The sequence below is a fragment of the Lathyrus oleraceus genome, chromosome 3 (assembly GCF_024323335.1).
Source record: "Lathyrus oleraceus cultivar Zhongwan6 chromosome 3, CAAS_Psat_ZW6_1.0, whole genome shotgun sequence".
Lineage (NCBI taxonomy): Eukaryota > Viridiplantae > Streptophyta > Magnoliopsida > Fabales > Fabaceae > Lathyrus > Lathyrus oleraceus.
In genome coordinates this window covers 208,457,373-208,480,734 of record NC_066581.1, presented here as the reverse complement: position 1 = coordinate 208,480,734, position 23,362 = coordinate 208,457,373, and the positions used below count along the sequence as shown (strand labels likewise).

Below are 23,362 nucleotides of genomic sequence, written 5' to 3'. Positions count from 1 at the left end.
TGATTTGATCATAACTCCTCAACCGTTCATCAGATTCTCATGATCTTGGACTTTTTGGAAATGGGAGAGAAAGATCTACAACTTTAATGTTCAACAAAATATCATTTGGGGCCATTTTGATGATGTAAGATTGAGTTGAAGTTGGTCCAAAACCCTTCCATTTTTGAAAATATTAGGTCACTTTCCATTTCTGGAAGCTTTTGACTTGACTTCAAATTCTTCAATGTGAGTGTTTGAGATGTCAAATGAGACTTGTTTGAACATGAATGAAGTATTTCTAATCATCTCCCACCTCCAAATCTACAATTGACTTTGCAGTTGACTTTCTAGGTCTTCAGATGACCTGAAAGTGTTCTGATGAAATTCAAGCCTCTACCACTTGGGATTTTGTTTCAAAATGACATCATAGCTCATATGAACTCTTGATAATGATCATGGGGCCCAAATATCAAGAATAAACACCATCTATTGCTCAATGAATGCCTTTCATTGCTTGGCCTGCAAATGCTTCAGCTGCAAGTAACAAGGGTTAATGACATATTTTTGTACCTTTTGGTTAGTGATTAAAAGAAAAGCAATGATATACAAATACAAGCAATGCTTGGTGATCAAGAACCACTCTCAAAGAATATCCCACCCACAGGGAAGGAAGCAAGGTGTCCAATGATCCTTGAGGCAATGCAATGTTATGATATAATGCCATGAGGGATCTTAGGGACAAAATTGGGGTCTTACACCTATGTTTAAGACTTGATAACTCCTTATCCATGATTCATGAGATGTGATCATCAGTCTATAAACATAATAGTTTTCATGCTTTAATGTTATCCCACTTCACAATAAAGCTCGACTACAGATACTTTAAGAATAATGTCCTTATGTTTAATGTGATCTCATGATTAAGTCATACTCGATACATTAAAAGGACTAGCTATTCTAGGGACTTTATTAAATAAACATAATAAAGAAAAAGCCTTTTATTATTAATAAATAATTCGATACAAGTACCAAAAGTATTGGCCTCTAGGGCTTACACCAACACTGTAGAGGCAACACATTAAACAAAGGCTACTGACTTTAAAAATGGAGTACGTGAGACAACCAGAAAATCATATGTGTCTACCTGTATAGGTCATATGTCGACATATGCAGTCAGCACATGCTACAGACTCTAAAAATGGAGTACATGAGCCGATATGAAAATCGTATGCACCGACCTATGCAGTCAACGGACACTATAGGCTCCAAAAATGACTTACATGTGTCGATCTGTAGCACGTATGTGTCGACACATAGGTTGTTTTTCCCATAAAAAAACATGTTTTTAATGCTTGGCACCTTTTCTAAATCCTTTCAAAATGTTTGTATGCTTCATAATACTAAGATGTACATTAAGACTCAGAGGATATTGTTCAATATATATAAACGCCACAGTTTCCTAGTTTTGACATCATACAAAATATATCTAACGAAAAGTTGCACTCACATACTCTCCATTTTTTATGATGGAAAAACATGAGACAATGCATTTTATGTCTTCATGAAGGCTTCCCTCAAATGTATGCATCCTAACTTCATCCTGTTTCTCCCCCTTTGACAACATCAAAAAGAGACAAAGTAATCCATAAGAAGTATCTTATATCACACGTATACCAATATTACACACATAGGCGTTTGCAAAGATAAGATCATTAATAAAATAATACTCACATAGAATGATGTAAATATTGAAAAATGTCTAAACATAAATAAAATCATTTAAAGCAACAATCTAATATGGTTGCCAAAACTCATGCCAAATAACATATACAATGAACATGAAAAAAATGAAGGATACAATGCAATAAAAAAACTCTTGATTTGCTACAAAAGAGACATGATTATGTGACATATACTTTTGGTGCTCCAGAATGCTGCACACGCATGTGCTCTAGCAAGGAGATATATAGATTTATCAACACTCAAACCAAAAACAGAGATGTTATCATAATAATGACACACTACAAGAATTTTGTTAACATTATAACATGTTCAAACATATTTCATGTCAGAATAGATAACCTGCTTATACATCAAGAGCATATTTCAAGTATGGAAGAAAAATAGCATGAAGTCACTATAAGTATATGATTGAAATACATTAATTGAAATATTTTGAAGTGAACGTTCATGAATTAGTTCATACATCAATCCTATTAAGCATTTGGAACATAGACAAAATGCAAAAGTAAAAGGCTTACTTTCAAAAAGGAAAAATGGAACAATATTACCTTATGTATGAATTAATGAAGGATGCACTCATATGTGATTGAACTTCCAAGGAAAGTTAGAGCAAAAGTACATAAAGTGCATGCAACAAATCAAATTTAAGCAAGATTTTTTATCTTCCATGCCATATATCTTTAGCAATTTATTGCAATATTTTGTTTGACACACAAATGTCCCTTTGTTGAGTTGCTTGATTTGAAGATAAAGGAAGTAATTTAACTCCCCCATGAGACTCATCTCAAACTCACCATGCATTAGCTTAGAAAACTCTTTGACAAGTTACATGTTAATGGAACCAAAAATGATACCATCGACATAAACTTGAAATCTTTGAAGCACGTATGAAATATTAACAATATAGAATACATGTGAAGACATTAAGATGAGGTCAATAAAAAAAAGTAAATTGAAACACACCATGGTCATCAATTGAAATTTATGGAAGTGAACACTCATAACATATACCATACACAATGTATATTATATACCTTTGAAAAATAAACAAGTGAATGAAAGGACTTACTTACAAAGTGAAAATTGAAATGACATTACCTCATCGTACGAATGATGGAGGATGCACTTGCATTCCACAAGGAACCCTCGAACAAAATTTAGAATAAATGCAAAATATGTCACAAAACCTTTTAATATCAACACTCTTACCACTTTTCACTTTGACAAAGTACTTGAAAGTGTGATTAATAATGTATCCAAGAAGGTTATTGACTTGATGATCATCCTTTATGATTGGACTTTCATTCTTGTCCATATCATGAAAGTTATCTTACTACTCATCAATTTTCATCGTCTTAGGTTGATCAATCCCTTATTAGATGTACTTGAGTATGTCTTGTTGAAGATAAACCTACATCATGAAACGCAATACCTTTTCCAACATTTCTTGGATGGGAAACATTAATAGTAATCAACACACTTTTACCACTTAATGAACGCTAGATGTTGATCTCCTTTGGTCACATAACCTTTCTTCCTTGCCATAAAGTCAATGAAATAGGGATATGTCACTCTCCCAAGCAACATGGGCTCTTCTAGACTTGCTATATTTCTTGTGATGGCCTTTCTCTTTCTCTTTCTTGATCATAGGACAATCCGTCTTATAATGACTGACCTCTCCATAATTATAGCATGAACTTCTAAGTTTACCCTTCTTATTCTCATCTTCTTTTGAGAAGTTAAATAACCTTCTAAATTTGATTAGGTTCTTGTCGGAGTGCTTGACTCTATTTTTACTTATGTAATTCACCTATTATACCTTTTGACGAACAACCCCATCTCTTCATCATCGGAGTTCTCGTTATCACTTGTTTCACAATCACTTTGCTTATTGGTTGAAGACCTTTAACTTGAATTCTTTAGAGCAATGGACTTATTTTCCACCTCTTTGTCCTTACCTCTATCCTTCTTCATCTTCTTCTCAAGCTTTTTCTCATATTTTCCAAGCAAGTGAGTTCTTGCTCACGTTCTTCTAGTTTGCCAAATAAAGTTATGAGATCAAGTGTTTTAAGATCATTCGCCTCTTTGATTATGGTGACCTTGGGTTGTCATTCCCTATTAAGATACCTCTAGAATTTATTAGTAGCAATATCATTAGAAATAGGCTTACCTAGAACATTCAACCGATTTATAAGATGTGCGAACCACTTTTGCATGTCGGTAATGGTTTCACCATGCTTCATGTGAAGAGTTCAAACCCTTGATTCAAGGTATTGATCTTAGATGGTTTAAATTCATTAGTTCCCTCATGGGAAACTTCTAATGTGTTCCACATAGCTTTGGCGGTTTCACAATGGGAAACACAATAATATTCATCAACACCAAGTATGAATATGAGAATATTTTGTGCCTCCCAATCATGTGACAATAATTTTTTATCATTATCATTCCATTGATTTTTCGGTTTTGGTACGATGACGCCTTCACCATTGGTTATTGTAATTTGATTAGGACCATTGATGATGACGTCACATACACCTTTATCAACTAAGTTTATAGGAATATGCATACAAGCTTTCCAATAGCCATAGTTTTCACCAATAAAAATAGGTGTTATATTGTACGCCCCTTTAGGTTCGGTAGCCCTTTTCTAATAAGAAAATATTTAAGCACATAATTAATCGGAGCTTATGATACCACTTGTTATACGATAGGCTTATATCTAGAGGGGGTGAATAGATCACTAGTTAAAAACTTTGACAAAATATTGTTTTGAAAAGTTTATGGCAAGCGGAAGTAACCCGGATCGAATCGTCTAACGAACCTCTATCGAAAAGATCGGATATGCATTAATGTTATCAACATATGATAATGAACACAAATTGATCAAAGACTTTAATCACTACCAATTTAATATTAAGCCATAATGATATTCTATTTCCAATGATCAATCACAAAAAAAATCTATTGAGATAAATTATCGAACACCTTGTGTGCAATTGAATTTGTTTGGAAACTTATATGGTTTTGTTGATCTTAAAATCCAATCACAATCTAAAGGATTGTGATCAACTCAACAAAACCTTTTTCAAAAGGTAATCAAAAATATTATCCAAACGTATTGATCGCACGATCGATGAATTCAATAATTTGCAAATGGAAAATAAGAGAGAGAGAGAGAGAGAGAGAGAGAGAGAGAGAGTACACAAGGATTTATTTAGGAAGTTCCCTAATCAACCTCGCTATGGGTATGTCTGCCCTTAATTCAAACTCGAATTGAGATAATGAAATTAACCTTACTTTGCAAAAGTATTTATACAAGAGAGATATAGAACTCCAACCCTACAAATCCTAAGTCTGATGTTGATTATGACACCTTCTCTTCCCTTAATCAAAGCTTGAACTAACCTAACAATGTCGATTTGATTCATTGTCTCATGTTACTTATTTGCAAGAAACCCATTGTTCTTCAAAGCTTTCACTCGATCAAATCCAAACCGTGAATTATTATAACCCAAGATTTACCAATATGATTCACCGTCCCACGCTACTCCTTTGCAAGAACCTTCCATTCTTCAAAGCCTTCGGTCAATCGGATCCAAATTTTGTAATCTTGTCCAAAACCTTCAAATCCCAAATTTATATTGAAGGAAAACTCCACCATGGTTTTCTTGTTTGTAACCCTCAAAGATCTCAACCCAATTTACAATTCAACAACCTAAGTTGGATGTTATCAACCATAATTCTAGATGACACCCAAATAAAGAATGATTATGTGTAGTCTGTTTGAGTGTATACATAGAATGAGGTTAAAGATGATGAGAACACTTTAAAATCCTGGCTTCATGTCGGTTTACTCTAGAACCTTGCTCGAAATGATGCATGTATTAATTATTTATATGCATGCATGTTTGAAGGCAAAAGGAATGCAAAAGATTTAAAAAAGTTATGAATATTTGGAAAAATGTGTTTCATGTGTCGACCTATGTAAGTCATATGTCGACCTGTTCGATGCATGCGCCGACCTGTATAGGTCATGTGTTGACCTGTAGAGGCGACACATCAAACAGAGTCTACAAACTTTAAAAATGGAGTGCATTAGTCGACCTGAAAATCATATGCGTCAACTTGTATAGGTCATACACCGACCTATGCAGTCAGTACATGGTACATGATTTAAAGATGGAGTACATGAGTCGACATGATAATTGTATGCCTCTACCTACGCAATCAACACATGCTACATGCTTTAAAAGTGACTTACATGTGTCGACCTGCAACACATATGTGTCGACACATAAACTATTTTTCCCTTAAAAAACTTGTTTTTAATTTATGCCACCTTTTTTTAAAATCCTTTCAAGATGTTTTTATGCTTCCTAATGCTAAGATGCACAATAAGACTCAGAGGATACCGTCCAATATACATAAACGCTACAATATCATAGTTTTGACATCATACGGAATAGATCTAATGGAAAATTACACTCATAAGGATCAACTTAGGAAGATGGAATATGATGTTTTTCAGGGGGGAAGTTGAAGCAGAAATCGTGTCCTTCGTTATTTGTGGTATTGTGCAAGAGCTGGGCGGATGATAGAAATGTATGTTTCCAAAAAAGGAAGTTCTTCAGGGTTAGTTGATTACACTTGAAGCTCATTATCCTGGCATCGATTCTAATAAAAATAGTGCTTGTTGGAGTGTCTTGTATCAATTGGAATCTTTAGCTCAGAAGCTTATTGCTTTTTGTGCTTCCTTCAGTCTTTTTTGACTACTTTATCATATATTACTCCACTGAATTCCTGTATGTAATTTTATATGTAGTTGTTTTGTACTTTTGAAAATACCTTTCTATATTTAGCATTTTTGACTGTTCGCATTTTGCTTTTGTCTAGTGAGATGTTGATATACCTATGCATTTGTACAACGCTCTGCGTCATAGAGGATCATTCCAAGCCAAAGGAAGAGGATCCTCACACCTTCCTTTGAGGTATGACTCAAATCAAGGTGGATGTCTCCAGGTTTCACCTCGTCCTTGGATTGGCTATATCCGAAGGAGGGGGTGCGTCAGCTACGCATAAAAGTGTGTATTTATTTGACAAAAAAGGTATTTGAATGTTATATTCGGATGTGAAAAACGTCTCCTATAACACCCCTGAGGGAATTTGTTGTTGTATTCGGATGTGCAAAGCATCTCTGGCTGCTCTCATGGATTCTGAAGGCATACGATGCTGTGGGGAATTTATTATTATAGTTGGGCACTTGAAGCGTATCTGACAATACCCTTGAATGTTGGAGTTCTACTACCCTAAAGGGGAAAATAAACAAACAAACAAGCAAGCAAAGTATTATAGGTAATGATTTTTCTTAAAAACATTGGTTAGTTCCATATAGTAGAGGTTTATATAATTAAAGCTTTCAAACTCGTTGTTTAGCTATAATACCATTTTGAGTCATTCCACGATCTAAGTATTTGTTCTCCTTCCATAGATTCCAAGTCGTATGCTCCTCATTCGATACTTTATTTTACTCTATAAGGCCCTTCCCGATTTGCTTCTAGTTTTCCATCCTGGGCATTCTTACCTCCAATGTCGGCTCTCTTTAGTACTAGATCTCCCAGTTGAAATTCCATGTGTTGCACGTGGCGGTTGTATCTGACAGTCGTGGTATCTTGGATGATTGTGCTCGTAACAGTGACCTTTAGTCTTGCTTCTTCCAACAAATCTACCTTTTCTCTCAGGGAGACATTATTTGCCTCCTTAGAAAGCGGGTTTTATTTCCCATGTTAACTCTTTGATTTCTACTAGGATATCTGTCTCTACCTCGGACATTAGTCGATATGGAGTGTGCCCTGTCTTGGACTAGGGGGTCGTGTGATATGCCTATAGCACATGCGGAAATTCATCTGCCAAGTTTCCCTTAGCTTCCTCTAGCCTTTTTTTCAGTCCATTAACCAACACCTGGTTGGCAGCTTCCGCTTGGTCATTGGTTTGAGGGTGCTCAACCGAAAAAAAATGTTGTTTGATCCTCAAATGTTCCATTAGTCTTTGAAATTTCCCATCTATGAATTATGTTCCATTGTTGGTCACGATGGATTGAGGAACTCCGAGTCGTGCCAACACGTTCTTCTTGAAGAATTTTAGAAAGTTCGCCATTATAATTTTTACTAGTGGTTCGACCTCAATCCATTTTTTGAAGTAGTCAACGGCTACAACCAAGTATCTAAGTTGGCTGAAGGTTAGAGAAAAGGTATCGAGAATGTCTATCCCCATTGCATGAAAGGCCAAGGCGAGGAAAGAACATGTAATTTGGTGGACATGGCGTTAAATACATCACCATGTCATTGACACTGATCATATTTCTTGACGGATTTTAGGGCATCTTAGGCCATGGTCGGCCGAAAATATCCCGCTCTAAGAAACGTTTTGGTTAATGCGACAACTCCCAAATGTTGGTCGACTATTCCCTCGTGTACTTCTAAGAGGGCATAATCAACTTCTGCCTTTTATAAGCATCTTAAAAGGGGTGTGGAAAGGCCCCTTTTGTATAGGATCCCCCGACTACTGTATTCCCGCTATATCTCTTCTTTACGAGCGTGGCATCTGCACAGTTTAAAGGAAGATTCCCTTATTCAATGTAGTTCTTGATCGGTATGGTCTAGGAAGTAAAGGTTGAGGCGTCAATGTCCATCATGGTTTCCTTTGTCATTTCTATTATATGCATTTTCTTTACCTCCTGAACGAATGAATGGTTGATCCCGTGACTCTGCATGCTAGCTGGTCGAGATAACACACCAATATGGGTGTTTACCTCACAGGGAACATGAGACATTGTGAACTCCTGGAAGCTCATCAGCTCTTCTCTAGCCAACTTAAAATATTGTTGCAATAATGGGTATTTAGCTTGCACTTCCCCCTAAATTTGGGATACAATAATTGGGAGTTTTTCTTCAACTCGAGACGTTCTGCCCCCATTTCTTTGGTTAATAATATCCCTGCAATAACCACCTCATACTCGGCTTGATTATTAGTGGTCGGGAATTCAAATATCAGCAAGACCTTCACTATGAGCCCACAATCTTTTTCCAATATGACTCTCGCGCCGCTTCCGCGGTAGTTGAACATCCCGTCTATAAAAACCATCCCAACTCGTTTTGAGGCCAAATTTGTCATGGTCATTTCTGCTAGGAAAGTATCAAATAGTTGGGTCTTTAGAGCTTTCCTAGACTTGAAAGAGACTTCAAACTCAGACAATTATATCTCCCATTTTGTTAATATTCTATCCAGGTTTAACCGGTATAATATATGCCTAAATGGTAAATATGTTCGAGTTATTATAGGATGCACCCAAAAATATTTTGTGAGTTTTTGAGATGCCACCATCACAACTAGGGTAACTTTCTCAATTTTCTGATACCTAGCTTTTGCTCCCGCTAAGTCTGTGAATACAAAGTATATTGGATTTTTCCCGTCATCCATTTATTTCATGAGGATGGAATTTACCGCTCACTCGTACACTGCTAGGTAGAGATATAACATCTCTCCTAGTGATAGTCGGGTGAGTACTGGCGGGGTATCCATGATCCTTTTTAAGGAGTCAAACACAAAACTACATTCGACATTCCAGTCAAATTCTTCCTGTTTCCTCAGCAATTTGTAGAACGACAATGCTTGCTGGGCTGATTTCAAGATGAACCTGTTCAGAGCCTTCAACATTCTATTCAATTTATGTATGTCCTTCTTGGATGTTGGGGCCCTTCATTTGAATGGTTGCTTCGTATTTGTCTGGGTTAGCTTCGATCCCTCATTTTGTTAAGTAGAAAACCTAAAAACTTGTCCGCCCTTACGACGAAGGTACATTTCTTGAGGTTAAGCCTCATGTTATATTGTTGAACCTTTTTAAACACTCATTTAATATTTGAGCATGTGTGGCGTTTACGCTAGACTTCACAATCATATCATCCATATATACTTTTAACGTTTCTCCTATTTATTCCCAAAAGACTTTGTTCATCATCCTTTGGTAGGTTACCCTAACGTTCTTTAGCCCGAACGACATGACATTAAACTGGTAGTTTGCTTGTTCTATCATGAACACGATTTTCACTCGGTCAGGATCGTACATCAGAATCTAATTGTACACGGAACACACGTCCATGAAAGATAAAAGCTATGTTGAATTATCGACGAGTTGGTCGATGTTGGGTAATAGATACAAATCTTTCGGACATGCGCGATTAAGGTTGGTGTAATCGACACACATCCTCCATTTACCCGAGGCTTTTTTAACCGGTACCACGTTAGATAACCATTAAGTATATTTTTCTTCTGAAATAAACTTGGCGTTTAATAGGCCTCTAACTATTTTCTCGGCAGCTTATGCTTTTTCGAGAGATTGTTTCCTCCATAACTGAGACATGTACTTAGAATTGACGTTTAGGTTTAGTCGATGACAAGCCACTTGTGGATCGATATCGGGAATTTCATGAGGGGAGATAACAAAGAGGTCGACATTCGTTTAGAGGCACTTGACTAGCCCGTATCGTATCTTTAGGGAAAGCCCGGACCCTATCTTGATCGACCTAGCCAGATTATCTCTTAGTTGCAGAAATTCGAATTGACCGTCCGAGGTAGGTCTAATTACGCTCTGGCGTGCATCGAGATCGAGCAGTCATAATTCTTTAATATCGAGGTTAAAATATCTTCGTGAATTCTTCTATGGACCCTCTTCGGTTCTTGTAAATGTGTGTTTATAGTTGTCAACGCTCCTTTTTTGTTGTGATAGGCTATCTTCAGATGGACCGTAAAGGCCACGACATCTAACTTAGCCATGAATGACCTTCCTAGAATGCCATTGAGGGCACTTTTTGACGATATCACGAAGAATAGAAGAGTCAACATTCTCTTCCTTATTCCATCCTCTACTGATAGTGTCAAGTTTATTGCTCCACAAGGATGAGTGACTAAATTATTAAAAGTCAATAGTTCTTCTCCCTCAGATGGAGTTAGGTCCGTCCGATGGAGACCTACCGATTTCAACGCCTCTTTGATTGAAGGGGGTGTACATGCAATCAAATTGCGTTCAAAACTTGTTACATGTAATGACACCCACCGCATATATAAGGGAGCTAAATAACTAATTCGTTAACTGTCCAACGTAGAATGTCGTGGACTATTGGAAGGGTGTATTTCCTACTTATAAATTACTAAAGGTCCAGCGGTCAGGAGGATATTCTAGAAGTTTTAGTATGTACTTGGGTTGGATCCTAGATGTTACGCCTAGAGGTGACTGGTTAAGAAAAGGAGCAGACCATATTAGATTAATTCAGGGAGTTATTTCCTTACGGTGTTCGAATCTCTAAAGATGAGTCGGATTGCCGAGGATATGACCGACCCACAACAAGACCCAATATAAAAAGTGCATACGACAAGCAAGAACAAGTAAGACCTTAACTAAGTACGCAATCATGACTAAGATCAATCAAACAATGATCTTTACAACGCGTCAGGTTGAACGAGAGCGGTTTTAACCGCTCGCCTCCACATGCCCAACTTTATGTATCGTTTCCACTTTCACTACAGATCACTTATTGAAAATTTCACTAACTTAGATATTGATATCCTAATTTTACAGATATACACCACTCCGTCGCATAAGAGATATTCACCATCTTACATTAAAATCTTGCTTCAATGTTTCGTATTCCTAGTTCATAATGGAATAAGTTCCACATTTTTTAACATTATAATATTAAAATTATGGATAAATTATATAGAAATGTTACTAAGACTACTATAGTAATTTTCTTAAAATAGTAAGTTTAAGAGATAGAGTGTTTTTTAAATAATGTCCATAAAATTTTCATAATTATTAAATATTAAAAAAAAGGTTTTTTTACTCCGAAATCGTATAAAAGATAATCCTAACTTATACTCTAACTCTAAGGCACACATTAAGAAATCTATTTATAAAAAAAGTTATATTAAAAAAGTAATAAAAATTTTATATTGAAAAAGTAATAAAAAAATAATTTTATATTGTTATTAAAATTAACACAATTTTTAAAATAACATTTATCTTTTACCAATTCTTAGTCGTAGAGATTAGCATTAGCCATAGAAAAAAATTAGGTTTTAAGTTGGACATTATTATTACTGCTACTATCGCGGGAGGGATATTTTAGTCTTTATGTAGTCAAGTGTTTTTCTCTTCTTGAACTGCGTAGTATGAATAAAACCCACCATCTAAAAATGAGACTAGTAGCGGTAACTCACATAGCTGGCTGAGACAAACTCAGTTTTCATCTTTTTCTTATTTCTGGAAAACTTCCAGAGAGAGATCTCAAAAACTAATATCACAAGTGCTGATAATTAGTACTCAGAGCCAAAAGAAAGGTAGTTTCATCTGAAATTCATGATTTCTTTTTGCAATTTGTTGGAACATTACTCTTTGTAAATTATTGTTGTGAATTTTCTTGGTGATGTTCTAGTTCAATCTCTCTCTAAAATTAGGGGATTTTCTATATTCTTTTATTTTTTATATGAAAAATTCTCCAATTTAGATTATATAATAAAAATTATGAGTCTTTTGATTTGTTTTGTGCCTTTTGAAATTTGGAGCAAATAGGTACCGCTATATGGATTCTGTACTTGGTAATTTGCCATCTTATAACCCTCACAATTTCAGTCAGATTCGACCTTCAGATCCTTCTAGTTCTTCTGTAAGTTGTTGTTTTTCTTTTATTCAAGTATATAAAACTGTAGTTATCTGAAAATTCTCACAGAGCTCTTTCAAGTTTGCAAATTTATGCTGTATCATTCTGATTCGGTAGATCCCGTTCCCGGGTTTTCGTTTTGCTACTATAGGTTTACATTTACTCCGGTTGAAAATTCAGTGAAATGAGATTTGCCTTATTTTAATACCAATCCCCTTTTCCATTTAGTACAAATTTTAGTTGCTTACCGGCAAGATCAGACCTTCTTTTAGTTTGTTAAGAGTTAGCATTAACCTAGTAATACACATGCATAGTAATACTCTTATTCTTCTCCCTTATGCTCGGTGTTGTTAAATAGCAGCTATAGCATACATAGCAGAATTTTGAGAACATTTATTCAATTTTTACTTGGTAGAGATTGAGATAAAAACTTCTAGTTGCAATCTTTAGTAGTTTAAGTTTGTTTTGTTTTTCCAAGCTACTTGGATGATCATAGCTCATAACATAATAACAATGTGGTGCAATTTGTTGTTGGCCCGAGGTTAAACTCATTAGCATTATTGTTATATGTAGCATCGTCTCTAGGAAGATATCCTTTTCATTGTAATAACTTAGTATATGTTTGGTTTTAGGTTTGGAGCATTCGAAATTGATTATGGATGTGTAGAATCGATTCTAACGTGTTTGTTTACTCTCGAGTATAATTGATTGTGCTTTCAATAATTGATTCCAATTGAAGATAGAATTTGTAGCTTTTAAGGCTATATGTGATTTTTACACTGAAATAATTTGTTCAATTCAATTTTGCAAGAATTTATGCAAACATAAATCACTTTACTTTCAATTCACTTTTATCCAGAATCAATTCACTCAAAATCAATTTTCTTCACCGCGGAACCATACACACACTTAACTGTTTGTCAAAATAACCTTACAGGAATTGAGAACTTAAAACTATTCAAGCATGGAATGGTATTTCTTTCCTTAGTTTCTTCTCATTTCATTCTAAAAGAATACTGGAAAATTTGGCTTTCTTTTCCAATATTGTTACTTAGATAAATTCTTCAATAAGAGAAGAGTTTTGCTTCTATTTTCTGGTAGATAAATTTCCCATCTTCAAGGAAAAGCATTCCGGTCCCCTATTAGAAAAATTCCTAATTCTTCCTTTTGGGCTAGTTAGTTGACAAACTAAAATTATACTTAATTTTCTTTTCTATCGATAAAAGAATCTCTCTCCACGGCTTTCAGTCATACCAGTCTCCATGATACCCTGCCACAAAATTGGTTGTTTTCAGATTTTATGATCTGATGGTTACAGTTGATATTGTCTTTTCTATAGATTTGCTTAACATATTACTAGCAAATGACATTATTACCAATATAATGAGGTGTGAGCTTTTGCAAATTGAGATCTTTCGATTCATTTTATGTCTTTGCTGAAGGATATAAAATATGCCCCTCTAATCAATTCTATTCATATATTTTCATTTTCTTTGTTGAAATGAAATTTCTATTTTCATGCAGAAGACACCACCTACTTACCATCCTACTCACAGCAGGACTCTTCCACCGCCCGATCAAGGTAGTCCCAAGAACCTTCTTCCACTTCTGCTGTAACGTTTCACTTTACTTATTTGATTTATAGTCTATTTGAAAATTTGCGTCTTTCCTTTGGATTGTTTCATTTCCCCCTAAATCATTATTTGGAGGAAAATAATTCAAAACAGACGATGTTTCCTTAAACCAAACATACCCTATTAGCTGCACTTGTAGTTTTCTTCTTTTTTTACGCCGCTGTATGCTGCCAATTTTTTGTTAGGTTAATTCTTTTGATTTATTTGGGATTTTGTAACTGAGGTTTGGCTTTCTAACCTTTGCAAAATTCTTTTGACAGTGATAAACACTGAAGCCAAAAATATCCTCCTAAGGCACATTTATCAGCATGCTCGGGAAAAGGTTAGTTTTGAAAGTTGTTAAGCGTTCCACATAAGATAATATATGGTGTGAACATGTGTTTTTAAGTTAGGGCAGTCCCCACCTTTTAAGTCGATTTTGTAGGGTTGAGTTAGACGCAATTATTTTTCATTGCAGTTGAAACCAAAAAGAGCTGCAGCTGGTAACCTTTTACCGGAGCACGGATGCAAGCAACCTAGGGTTTCCACTTGAGAGTGTTCATTGACCAACTACTCCATGCAATTGTCAGCAACGTTTTTCTCAAATGATAAAACATTTGTGTAAGAGTTTGGTGCTTGTTTGAAGTTGTAAGCTATTACTATTAGTCAGGTACATGTTTGGGGTGTGTAAATTTGACAACTCCCTCACCAATCAAAATATACAGCAAATGAAATTATCATGCTTTTATTGTATATTTTTGTGCCTTACTTCTTCTGCTACACAGTTGACAGCACCTTGTCCACACAAGTTAGGAAAAGATAGTACATGCTTTAATTGAGATTCCCAAAAATTATTACTATTTTCTTTGTTTTTTTTCCTTCTTAATTATATTAGTCTCTTAACTTTATTCTTTGTTTCATATTGGTCCTTGATTAATAAACGTCATTACTTTTTAATCTCATAATTATAACTTCATTAACCAATTTAGTCATTTCTATTAAATTTTAACAATAGTGTTAAATTTGTACATGTGGCGTATGACATGGCAAATGATGCCCACATGACATTAAATGATTCACCATTAATTTGACATTATGCACCAATAATATATATATTTTTATTTTATTTTTCATCCGAGAATACAGAAGAGATCTAGAGTGAGAAAAAAATGTAGAATTTTAAGGAGATTTCAACAAGCTCGTCTTTTGTTACTAGAGCAAGATGAAGTAGAAATTGAAGTTGAAAACCAAGAGAAAAAAGAAGCCATGACTAATAAAGATATCATTGGCATTTCCACCAAGCATGGAACATCAAATGCTATGAAATCTTTGATCCCAATGCCAGGAATTATGAATTCTGGTATCATAAGATCAGAGATCACAATTGCTCAATTTGAATTGAAGTCTATGATGATCCAAATGTTACGAGATATTGAATATACTCAGGTGTCGTGCTAGATGATTCTCATCTTCAGTTGAAGGCATGAAGCAGTTCTTGAATTTGCGAGCAGCTCAATGGGTGAAAGACTCAGATGGAGAAAATTGTCACACCACTTAGGTTACGAACCAATGGTGATCTACCTAGCACCACTCAAACTCATGCCTTTACTTAGGGTACTAAAAATTTTAGGGTACTAAATTTTTTAGAGATGTCAAGGTCATCATTTGCTTAAGAGGTTGCATGGAGTACTAAGATCCAAGTAGAGGCAACAACTAAATCTGAGTTTGAATCCCTAATATTGTCACCAAGGAAACAAAAATCTTAGAAAGATAAGTCACATGTCACATCACCCATAATTTCAACAGTGTCACCTGATGCTTCTAGAGCCGGTACATCTAAAATATTTGTATTGGGGGGAGGGATTTCAATAGTTATTTGGTGTGAAAATAAGAAAGAGAAAATTAATGGAGTAAATTTTTATGAAGAAAGACAATTAGATTTTTTTTATCGAATCCCTTGTACCAATGGATGAATTGTGTATCAAATGAAATACAATTAATCTATAATATCACAATGAATTAACAAGATCACTAATGTTAGACGGTGTGGCTAGTGATCGAGAGGGGGGTGAATAGATCACCTCTTTTAAAATAAATGGATTTAAAAAATCTTATCAGAGTTATTGAAACTTAGCGGAAAATTACAGTCCCGAATCGACTTCCGTCTATTCTGAACCGCTACTAGAAAACCGGACACGCGAATTTATTGCTGGATTTGAATTAGAACGATAGAGATTATTAACACCAGAATATTATCAAATCAAATGCACTTATCACTAAATTCTAATTCCAATGAATAAAACTCAGCTGACAGTTTTGTCAAACATTTGGTGTGTATGTGATCAATGATGAACAATGGTGGAGTTTAGATAAAGAAGTTTTCTTGCCACTATTGTATCACGAAATGTATAACCACAATACACCAACTGAAATCACAAAACTGTTGAAAACGTAAAAAGAGATAAGGAAAGAATACGATACGCAGAGATTTGGTAAGGAAGTTCCCCACTGTCGTCCTCGCGTGTGGGTACGTCTCCCTCTCAATTTCAAATGAAATTGAGAACTGTAATTATCAATAATGCCGAATTCGTTGATACAAGGTTACAATACAAAGACAGAAATCTAAATCCCAAGATCTTCTTCTTGTATAAAACCTCCACTTGATCTGAGCTCAATCAAGAATTTCCTGCAAGAAATTGCAAACAATTCACCGGTTCCACGACCTGTTTGCGAAATTACCCAATTTCCAAACCCTACGCTACGGCTGAATCTGTTCTGCAAACGTGACTAACAAACCCGCAAGAACACTCCAGTTCTTGAAGGACAAACCATTTGGTTTTTCCTCGAAACCCCCTTCAACCTTCAACTCAGCTAGATCCTCGATCGTTCCACTGAACACCTCAGCTAGATCCTTGATCGTTCCACAGAATGTTATCTCGTTGATCCTTTAATCCAAAGAACAAGAATGATTATGTGTTGATGTTCTTGAAGAAAAGAGATTGAGAAGATGAAGAAGATGAAGTCTCTTTCAGGTTTCTAACTGCTCAAACAATTGCTGCTACACACTCCTTTGATTTGTGTTACAACTATTTTTTTTTTACTTGTGAGTTCGTACACTTTAACTTTGCTGTCAAAATACTTCTTATATGTGAAAGACAGAAGTTGTTAGTAGACAAAACAGAATTATGTATTGATACAAAAGATTATGCATCGATACATTCTGTAGCTTTGATTAATTTTAGAGAATTAATACAAGCATGTATCGATACAAAGCTCGTATGTATCGATACATAAAATATTTTAACTAAGCATGTATCGATACAAAGCTCGTATGTATCGATACATATAACATTTTAACTAAGCATGTATCGATACAAAGCTCATATGTATCGATACATAGAACATTTTAACTAAGCATGTATCGATACAAAGCTCGTATGTATCGATACATACTGAAGCAAAAACGTTTTGTGATTTAAAACAAATTTATGTATCGATGCAGATGAACATGTATCGATACATACTGACACAAAACCGTTTTTATGAGTTCTTTTAAGAAATGTATCAATGTGGATCTTTATGTATAGACACGAAACAATAGTATAGGCTAAAAACACAAATGAAACATGTAAAATAATGCACAACCAACAATTAGACAATGATCACACAATTTGCTATCATTCAAAACTTATTCATAGTAAAGAATTTGCTCACAAACTCCCCCTTTTTGATGATGGCAAATTTTTAGCAAGATGTGTGATACTCCCCCTGAGTTTGTGCATATCTGTCAACATCTGCATTTCTCCCCCTTTGTCAACATCAAAAAGAAGAGAAAAACAGTTTTATCAAGGCAACATGTTGTAGCAGGACACAGCAAAAATGATAAAGAAGCTAACAATCACAAAGAAGGAAGCTTAAAAAGTAAAGAATCACTCACAAAGAATGACAAATAAGGGCAATAACACCAGAAGTAAGCAGAAGGAAATAAGCATTTAACTAGTAGAAAGTATTTAAAAATTACATAAGCCAAGACATATAAGGTGCAACTAATCTGAAAAGAAAAAAAACTCAAGCAACATGCAATGAAATGCAGTGAAATGAAATGATAATGGTTTAATGTGGATTATAGCCACCACAGGACTCCTCGTCATCTCTATCAGGATCTCTGAAGCTTGGCGGAGGCGGAGGAGGAGGCATTGCATCTGGATTGTGGCCCATGAAGGTGTAGTGCCTGAACCGGTCCTGAACTTCAACACTTCTGAATTTGTCCATAATACCAGGATTGGCACGGCAGTCGTCCATAAAACCAGACATTTCATTGTAGAAGACTTGGTGCCACTTAACCAAGTCCGTGTGCCAAGAGTGTTGGTTATGGTACATCCGTGTATGATCGTCATGCCACTCACGATGCTCCTTATGCCACTCACTTTGTTGTACATGCCAAGACCGTTCCTCTTCATGACGTTCTTGGTTGGCAAGCTCCATTTGTTGAAGCATTTGAGTTAGGTGCGCAGTAGGTATTGAAGATGAAGCACCGCCGGAGAACGGAGGAACCGTTGGTTCAGGTACATAGTTGGTTGGAGACCACCTTTGTGGCACCCAATCACCCCAACCAACATTGTCATCAGCTGCAGGCACATCTGCTTCGTTCACATCATGCATTTCTTCATCAAGTTGGTCTTCAACTACATGAATTCGTTCAGAAGGCACATCAAAATTATAGATCCTTGTTTTGGATTTCCTTTCAAAGAAATAGAAACATTGACGTTCCTTGTCCCACCGATATCCCATATGAGATAAAGTGGAAGAGTCAAACTCTTGAGCATCAGATGGTGATGTGAGAGGAACTAAAGGGATTGCAACATTCCAGAACGTAAGAATTTTCATGATTTGAGACGCATAACCAAGAGCAACATTCTTGGCACTGTTACGCACGAAAAAGAGACGCTTCACAAAGTAATTTGCCCAATTCAAGGGAACCTTATTTTGAAGAGTATACAAGAGATGAATGCCTGCCCTGTCTAACCTAGAATGTCCACTGTTTGCTGGACGCAGAATGTGCGAGATAATCCAATGAAGTATACGAGGAATTTTCTTAATCATACCAGACGTAACCTGTTCATCCTCACCCAGCGGTCTGTCCAATTTCAAGATAGATAGAGTAAACTCCTTCAGGTTAAAGTCAGTATCAAACTTCAAGTCATGCCAAGTCTTGAAATTATGCGACGGAAGCGGAATTTGAAACACTGTTTCCCAATCACCAGCCTTAAAAGTATAGGTTCTGACACCAATAGAACACTTAAACATATATCCTTTACCAGATTGTAAGCCAGCATAAAATGCACGGATAAAATCCTCATGGTATTCATCCTTTGTAGTAAAAAATGAACCAAGTTTTTGTGCATTAAGGAGTTCAACCACATCATTGAGATGCAGATGAATATCATCATGTTTATCGAAGACATGGGGTTTCATAACTAACCTTGTCTTGAAAGAATCCTCAAACTCAGTAGCAATTGCAGGATGAAGCAAATCTAAGGCATTAGGAGGAATTTCTGGTAACTGTTGAGAAATGCCAATCGGTTCCTTTCGTTTCCCTTTTTCCCTTTCTCTAGCCGGAATGATTCTTGGAGGCATGGTGATGAAAAATTAAAGAAAAGTGAGATGAATTTAGGGTTTTGGAGAGAATGATGATGAAGGAGATTAGGGTTAGCCGCAGGTTTTTGAGAGGTAGGGGAACTGCTGATACCAAGTTTGTGAAAAGATGTGATAATAATTGCTGATGTGTCGATCCATGAGTGAAATAAAATGCATTTAATGCAAAAACAATCAGTATGTGTCGATACATATGGGAATGGATCGATCCATGTCACGAGTTTTTTGTTTTTAAAAAGGTTTATGTATCGATACAAATGATGAATGGATCGATACATACTGAACCAAATTTGACAAATGTGAAATGAAGAAGACATGAATCGATACATACATCTTTGAATCGATACATACTGATGCCAAACCAAATTTTAATTAATTTTTATGCAGTATGGTTATGCATTATGAAGTATGTCATGATAATGATGCCCAAGTATAATTCACAAATCAGATATTAATGTTCAAACAATATATGCAAAGAAATTCACATAAACGAAAATAAGGAATTTTGTTCTAACATACACAATCACATAGTTCTAAAAGAGATATAGAAAGGAGTGATATTACCTCTGTTGATGTAACCTTGTGAGGTATAAATGAAATCTAAAACAAATCTCATCAACCAAGGTGAGGCATAATATAAATAAGAAGAAACATGCTTAAGACAACAATGGAGAGAGATCTAAGATCCCTAATTCACGACGAATGTTGAAGAACGGTTCCGTTGCCAAAGGTTTAGTGAAAATGTCAGCAAGCTGGTTTTTAGTATCAACATGCTCAAATACAACATCTTCTTTTTCAACATGATCGCGAAGAAAGTGATGTCTAATCTCTATGTGTTTAGTGCGTGAGTGTAAAACAGGATTTTTAGTAAGGTTTATGGCACTAGTGTTGTCACATTTTATTGGAATACGTTTGAGTTGAATGTTAAAGTCTTGTAGTTGTTGCTTTAGCCACAAAATCTGAGCGCAACAACTACCGGCTGCAACGTACTCAGCCTCTGCAGTTGACAAAGCCACATATACCTGCTTTTTGCTATGCCAACTTATCAAGGAGTTTGAAAACAAGTGACATGTACCACTCGTGCTTTTCCTATCTGATTTGTAGCCAACAAAATCAGAATCGGAGTAACCTACTAAGCTACAATCACTTCCTTTGGAATACCAAAGCCCATATTTAGATGTTCCATGAAGATATCTAAATATACGCTTAACAACTTTCAGGTGTGATTCCTTAGGATTTGATTGATATCGTGCACACATACAAACACTAAACATGATGTCAGGTCTAGAAGCAGAAAGATACAGAAGAGACCCAATCATACCTCTAAACTTTTTGACATCTACACTCTTACCATGCTCATCTTTATCTAGATTTCCATTGGTAGGCATAGGGGTGTCAATTGATTTTGAGTCGTTCATTCCAAAGCGCTTGAGTAGTTCTCTGCAGTACTTTGTTTGACATACTGCTGTACCCTCATCAAGTTGCTTTATCTGAAGACCTAGGAAGTAATTCAGCTCCCCCATAAGACTCATCTCAAATTCACCCTGCATAACCTTAGAAAATTCTTCGACCAAGTGTGTGTTAGTTGAACCAAAAATTATATCGTCTACATAAACTTGAACTAAAAGAATGTGCTTTCCCTTGTGTTTAATAAAGAGAGTATTATCCACTTTACCTCTTGAATATCCATGATCAATTAGAAATTTGCTAAGCCTTTCATACCAAACCCGAGGGGCTTGTTTAAGACCATACAAAGCTCGTTTTAATTTGTAAACATAATCTGGATTTTCAGCATTCTCAAAACCAGGAGGTTGTGAGATATATACCTCTTCATTTATGACACCATTTAGAAACACACTATTTACGTCCATTTGGTAAAGCTTAAAATTATTAGAACACGCATAGGCAAGCAAGAGACGTATAGCTTCAAGGCGAGCAACTGGAGCATAAGTTTCCTCATAGTCTATGCCCTCCTCTTGGTTATACCCTTGTGCTACTAAACATGCCTTGTTCCTAGTTATCACTCCGTTTTCATCAAGCTTATTTCTAAAAACCATTTAGTACCTATGATATGATGATCTCGCGGACGAGGGACAAGTTCCCAAACGTCATTTCTTTTAAATTGATTAAGCTCTTCTTGCATGGCCATTAGCCAACATTCATCAATCAAGGCCTCTTTGGCATTTTTAGGTTCTACTTGGGAAACAAAAGCGAAGTGAGAACAAAAATTACTTATCTTAGAACGAGTCATTACTCCCTTTGAAATATCTCCCAAGATGTTGTCAATAGGATGGTCTTTTGAAGATTTCCAAGCTGGTGGAAGGCCATTCACTTCAGTTGTCATTTCTTCCTCATCTTCTTCATGACTAGTATCTTCCTCCTTCTCATGGGCAACTGTTCTGGACTGATCAGTTTCCGTAACAGCTTCCTTGAGTATGTCTTATGTAGATACACCTGCGTCATCAAAAGAAATACCTTTTCTGACATTTTTCGGATAAGACTCATCAAAAGAAACATGGACAGATTCTTCAACAGTAAGTAAACGCTTATTATATACTCTATATGCTTTACTTGATTGTGAGTATCCAAGAAAGATACCTTCATCCGCTTTTGCATCAAACTTCCCAATATTTTCCTTACCATTATTCAAAACAAAACACTTACAATCGAATACGTGAAGATGTGACAAGTTTGGCTTTCTTCCTTTTTAGAAGCTCATAAGGAGTTTTATTTAAAATAGGACGAATTAAGATCCTGTTTAAAACATAACAAGCTGTGCTAACTGCATCAGCCCAAAAATATTTTGGTAATCCACCCTCATTTAGCATTGTTCTTGCCAACTCCTCTAAAACACGATTTTTACGCTCCACAATGCCATTTTGTTGTGGAGTTCGAGGAGCTGAAAAGTTATGCTCAATACCATACTTGTCACAGTACTTATCAAAGTGATAGTTTTGAAATTCACCACCATGATCGCTACGAATTGTAACTATTTTGGAATTCATTTTGTTTTGGGACAGATTTGCAAAATTCTTAAAAGCAGAAAAGTTTCATCTTTGCTATGAAGGAATATAGTCCAACTAAATCTAGAATAGTCATCAACGATTACAAAACCATAATAATTTCCACCTAAGCTCTTTGTCCTAGAAGGTCCAAAGAGATCCATATGGAGAAGCTCAAGGGGTCGTGAAGTTGAAATTACATTTTTAGATTTAAAAGAGACCCTCGTTTGTTTTCCCATTTGGCACGCGTCACATAGGTGGTCTTTTGAAAATTTTATTTTTGGAAGACCGAATACTAGATCCTTAGATACAACCTTATTAAGCAAATTGAAATTAACATGCGCTAAACGTCTATGCCAAAGCCAAGAATCATCATTCAAGGTAACTAGACATTTAGTACTTGTTAAAGATACATCAAAAAGGTCAAGCATATAGATATTGTTTACTCTTACACCCTTAAACACAACGTTCTGTTCAGCATGTTCAATTATGCAGCAAGTTTTTGTGAAAGAAACTTTATAACCCTTGTCACACAATTGACTTATGCTTAACAAATTGTGTTTAAGCCCCTCTACTAAATGGACATCAGAAATAGTAGTGGTAGATGGATTACCTACACTACCTTTGCCAAGTATAGCTCCTTTGTTATTGTCTC

General features: G+C 35.7%; 1 protein-coding gene across 1 annotated transcript; it reads left to right on the top strand.

Moving 5' to 3' along the window:
* Window positions 1–11,893: 11,893 nt before the first annotated feature.
* Window positions 11,894–14,803, top strand: LOC127126351 (DET1- and DDB1-associated protein 1). The gene is made up of 5 exons (XM_051055265.1): window positions 11,894–12,117; window positions 12,350–12,443; window positions 13,962–14,019; window positions 14,332–14,393; window positions 14,529–14,803. Exons 2-5 carry the CDS (start codon window positions 12,360–12,362, stop codon window positions 14,601–14,603), a joined length of 279 nt encoding a protein of 92 aa, XP_050911222.1. The 5' UTR covers window positions 11,894–12,117; window positions 12,350–12,359; the 3' UTR covers window positions 14,604–14,803.
* The last annotated feature ends 8,559 nt before the right edge of the window (window positions 14,804–23,362 follow it).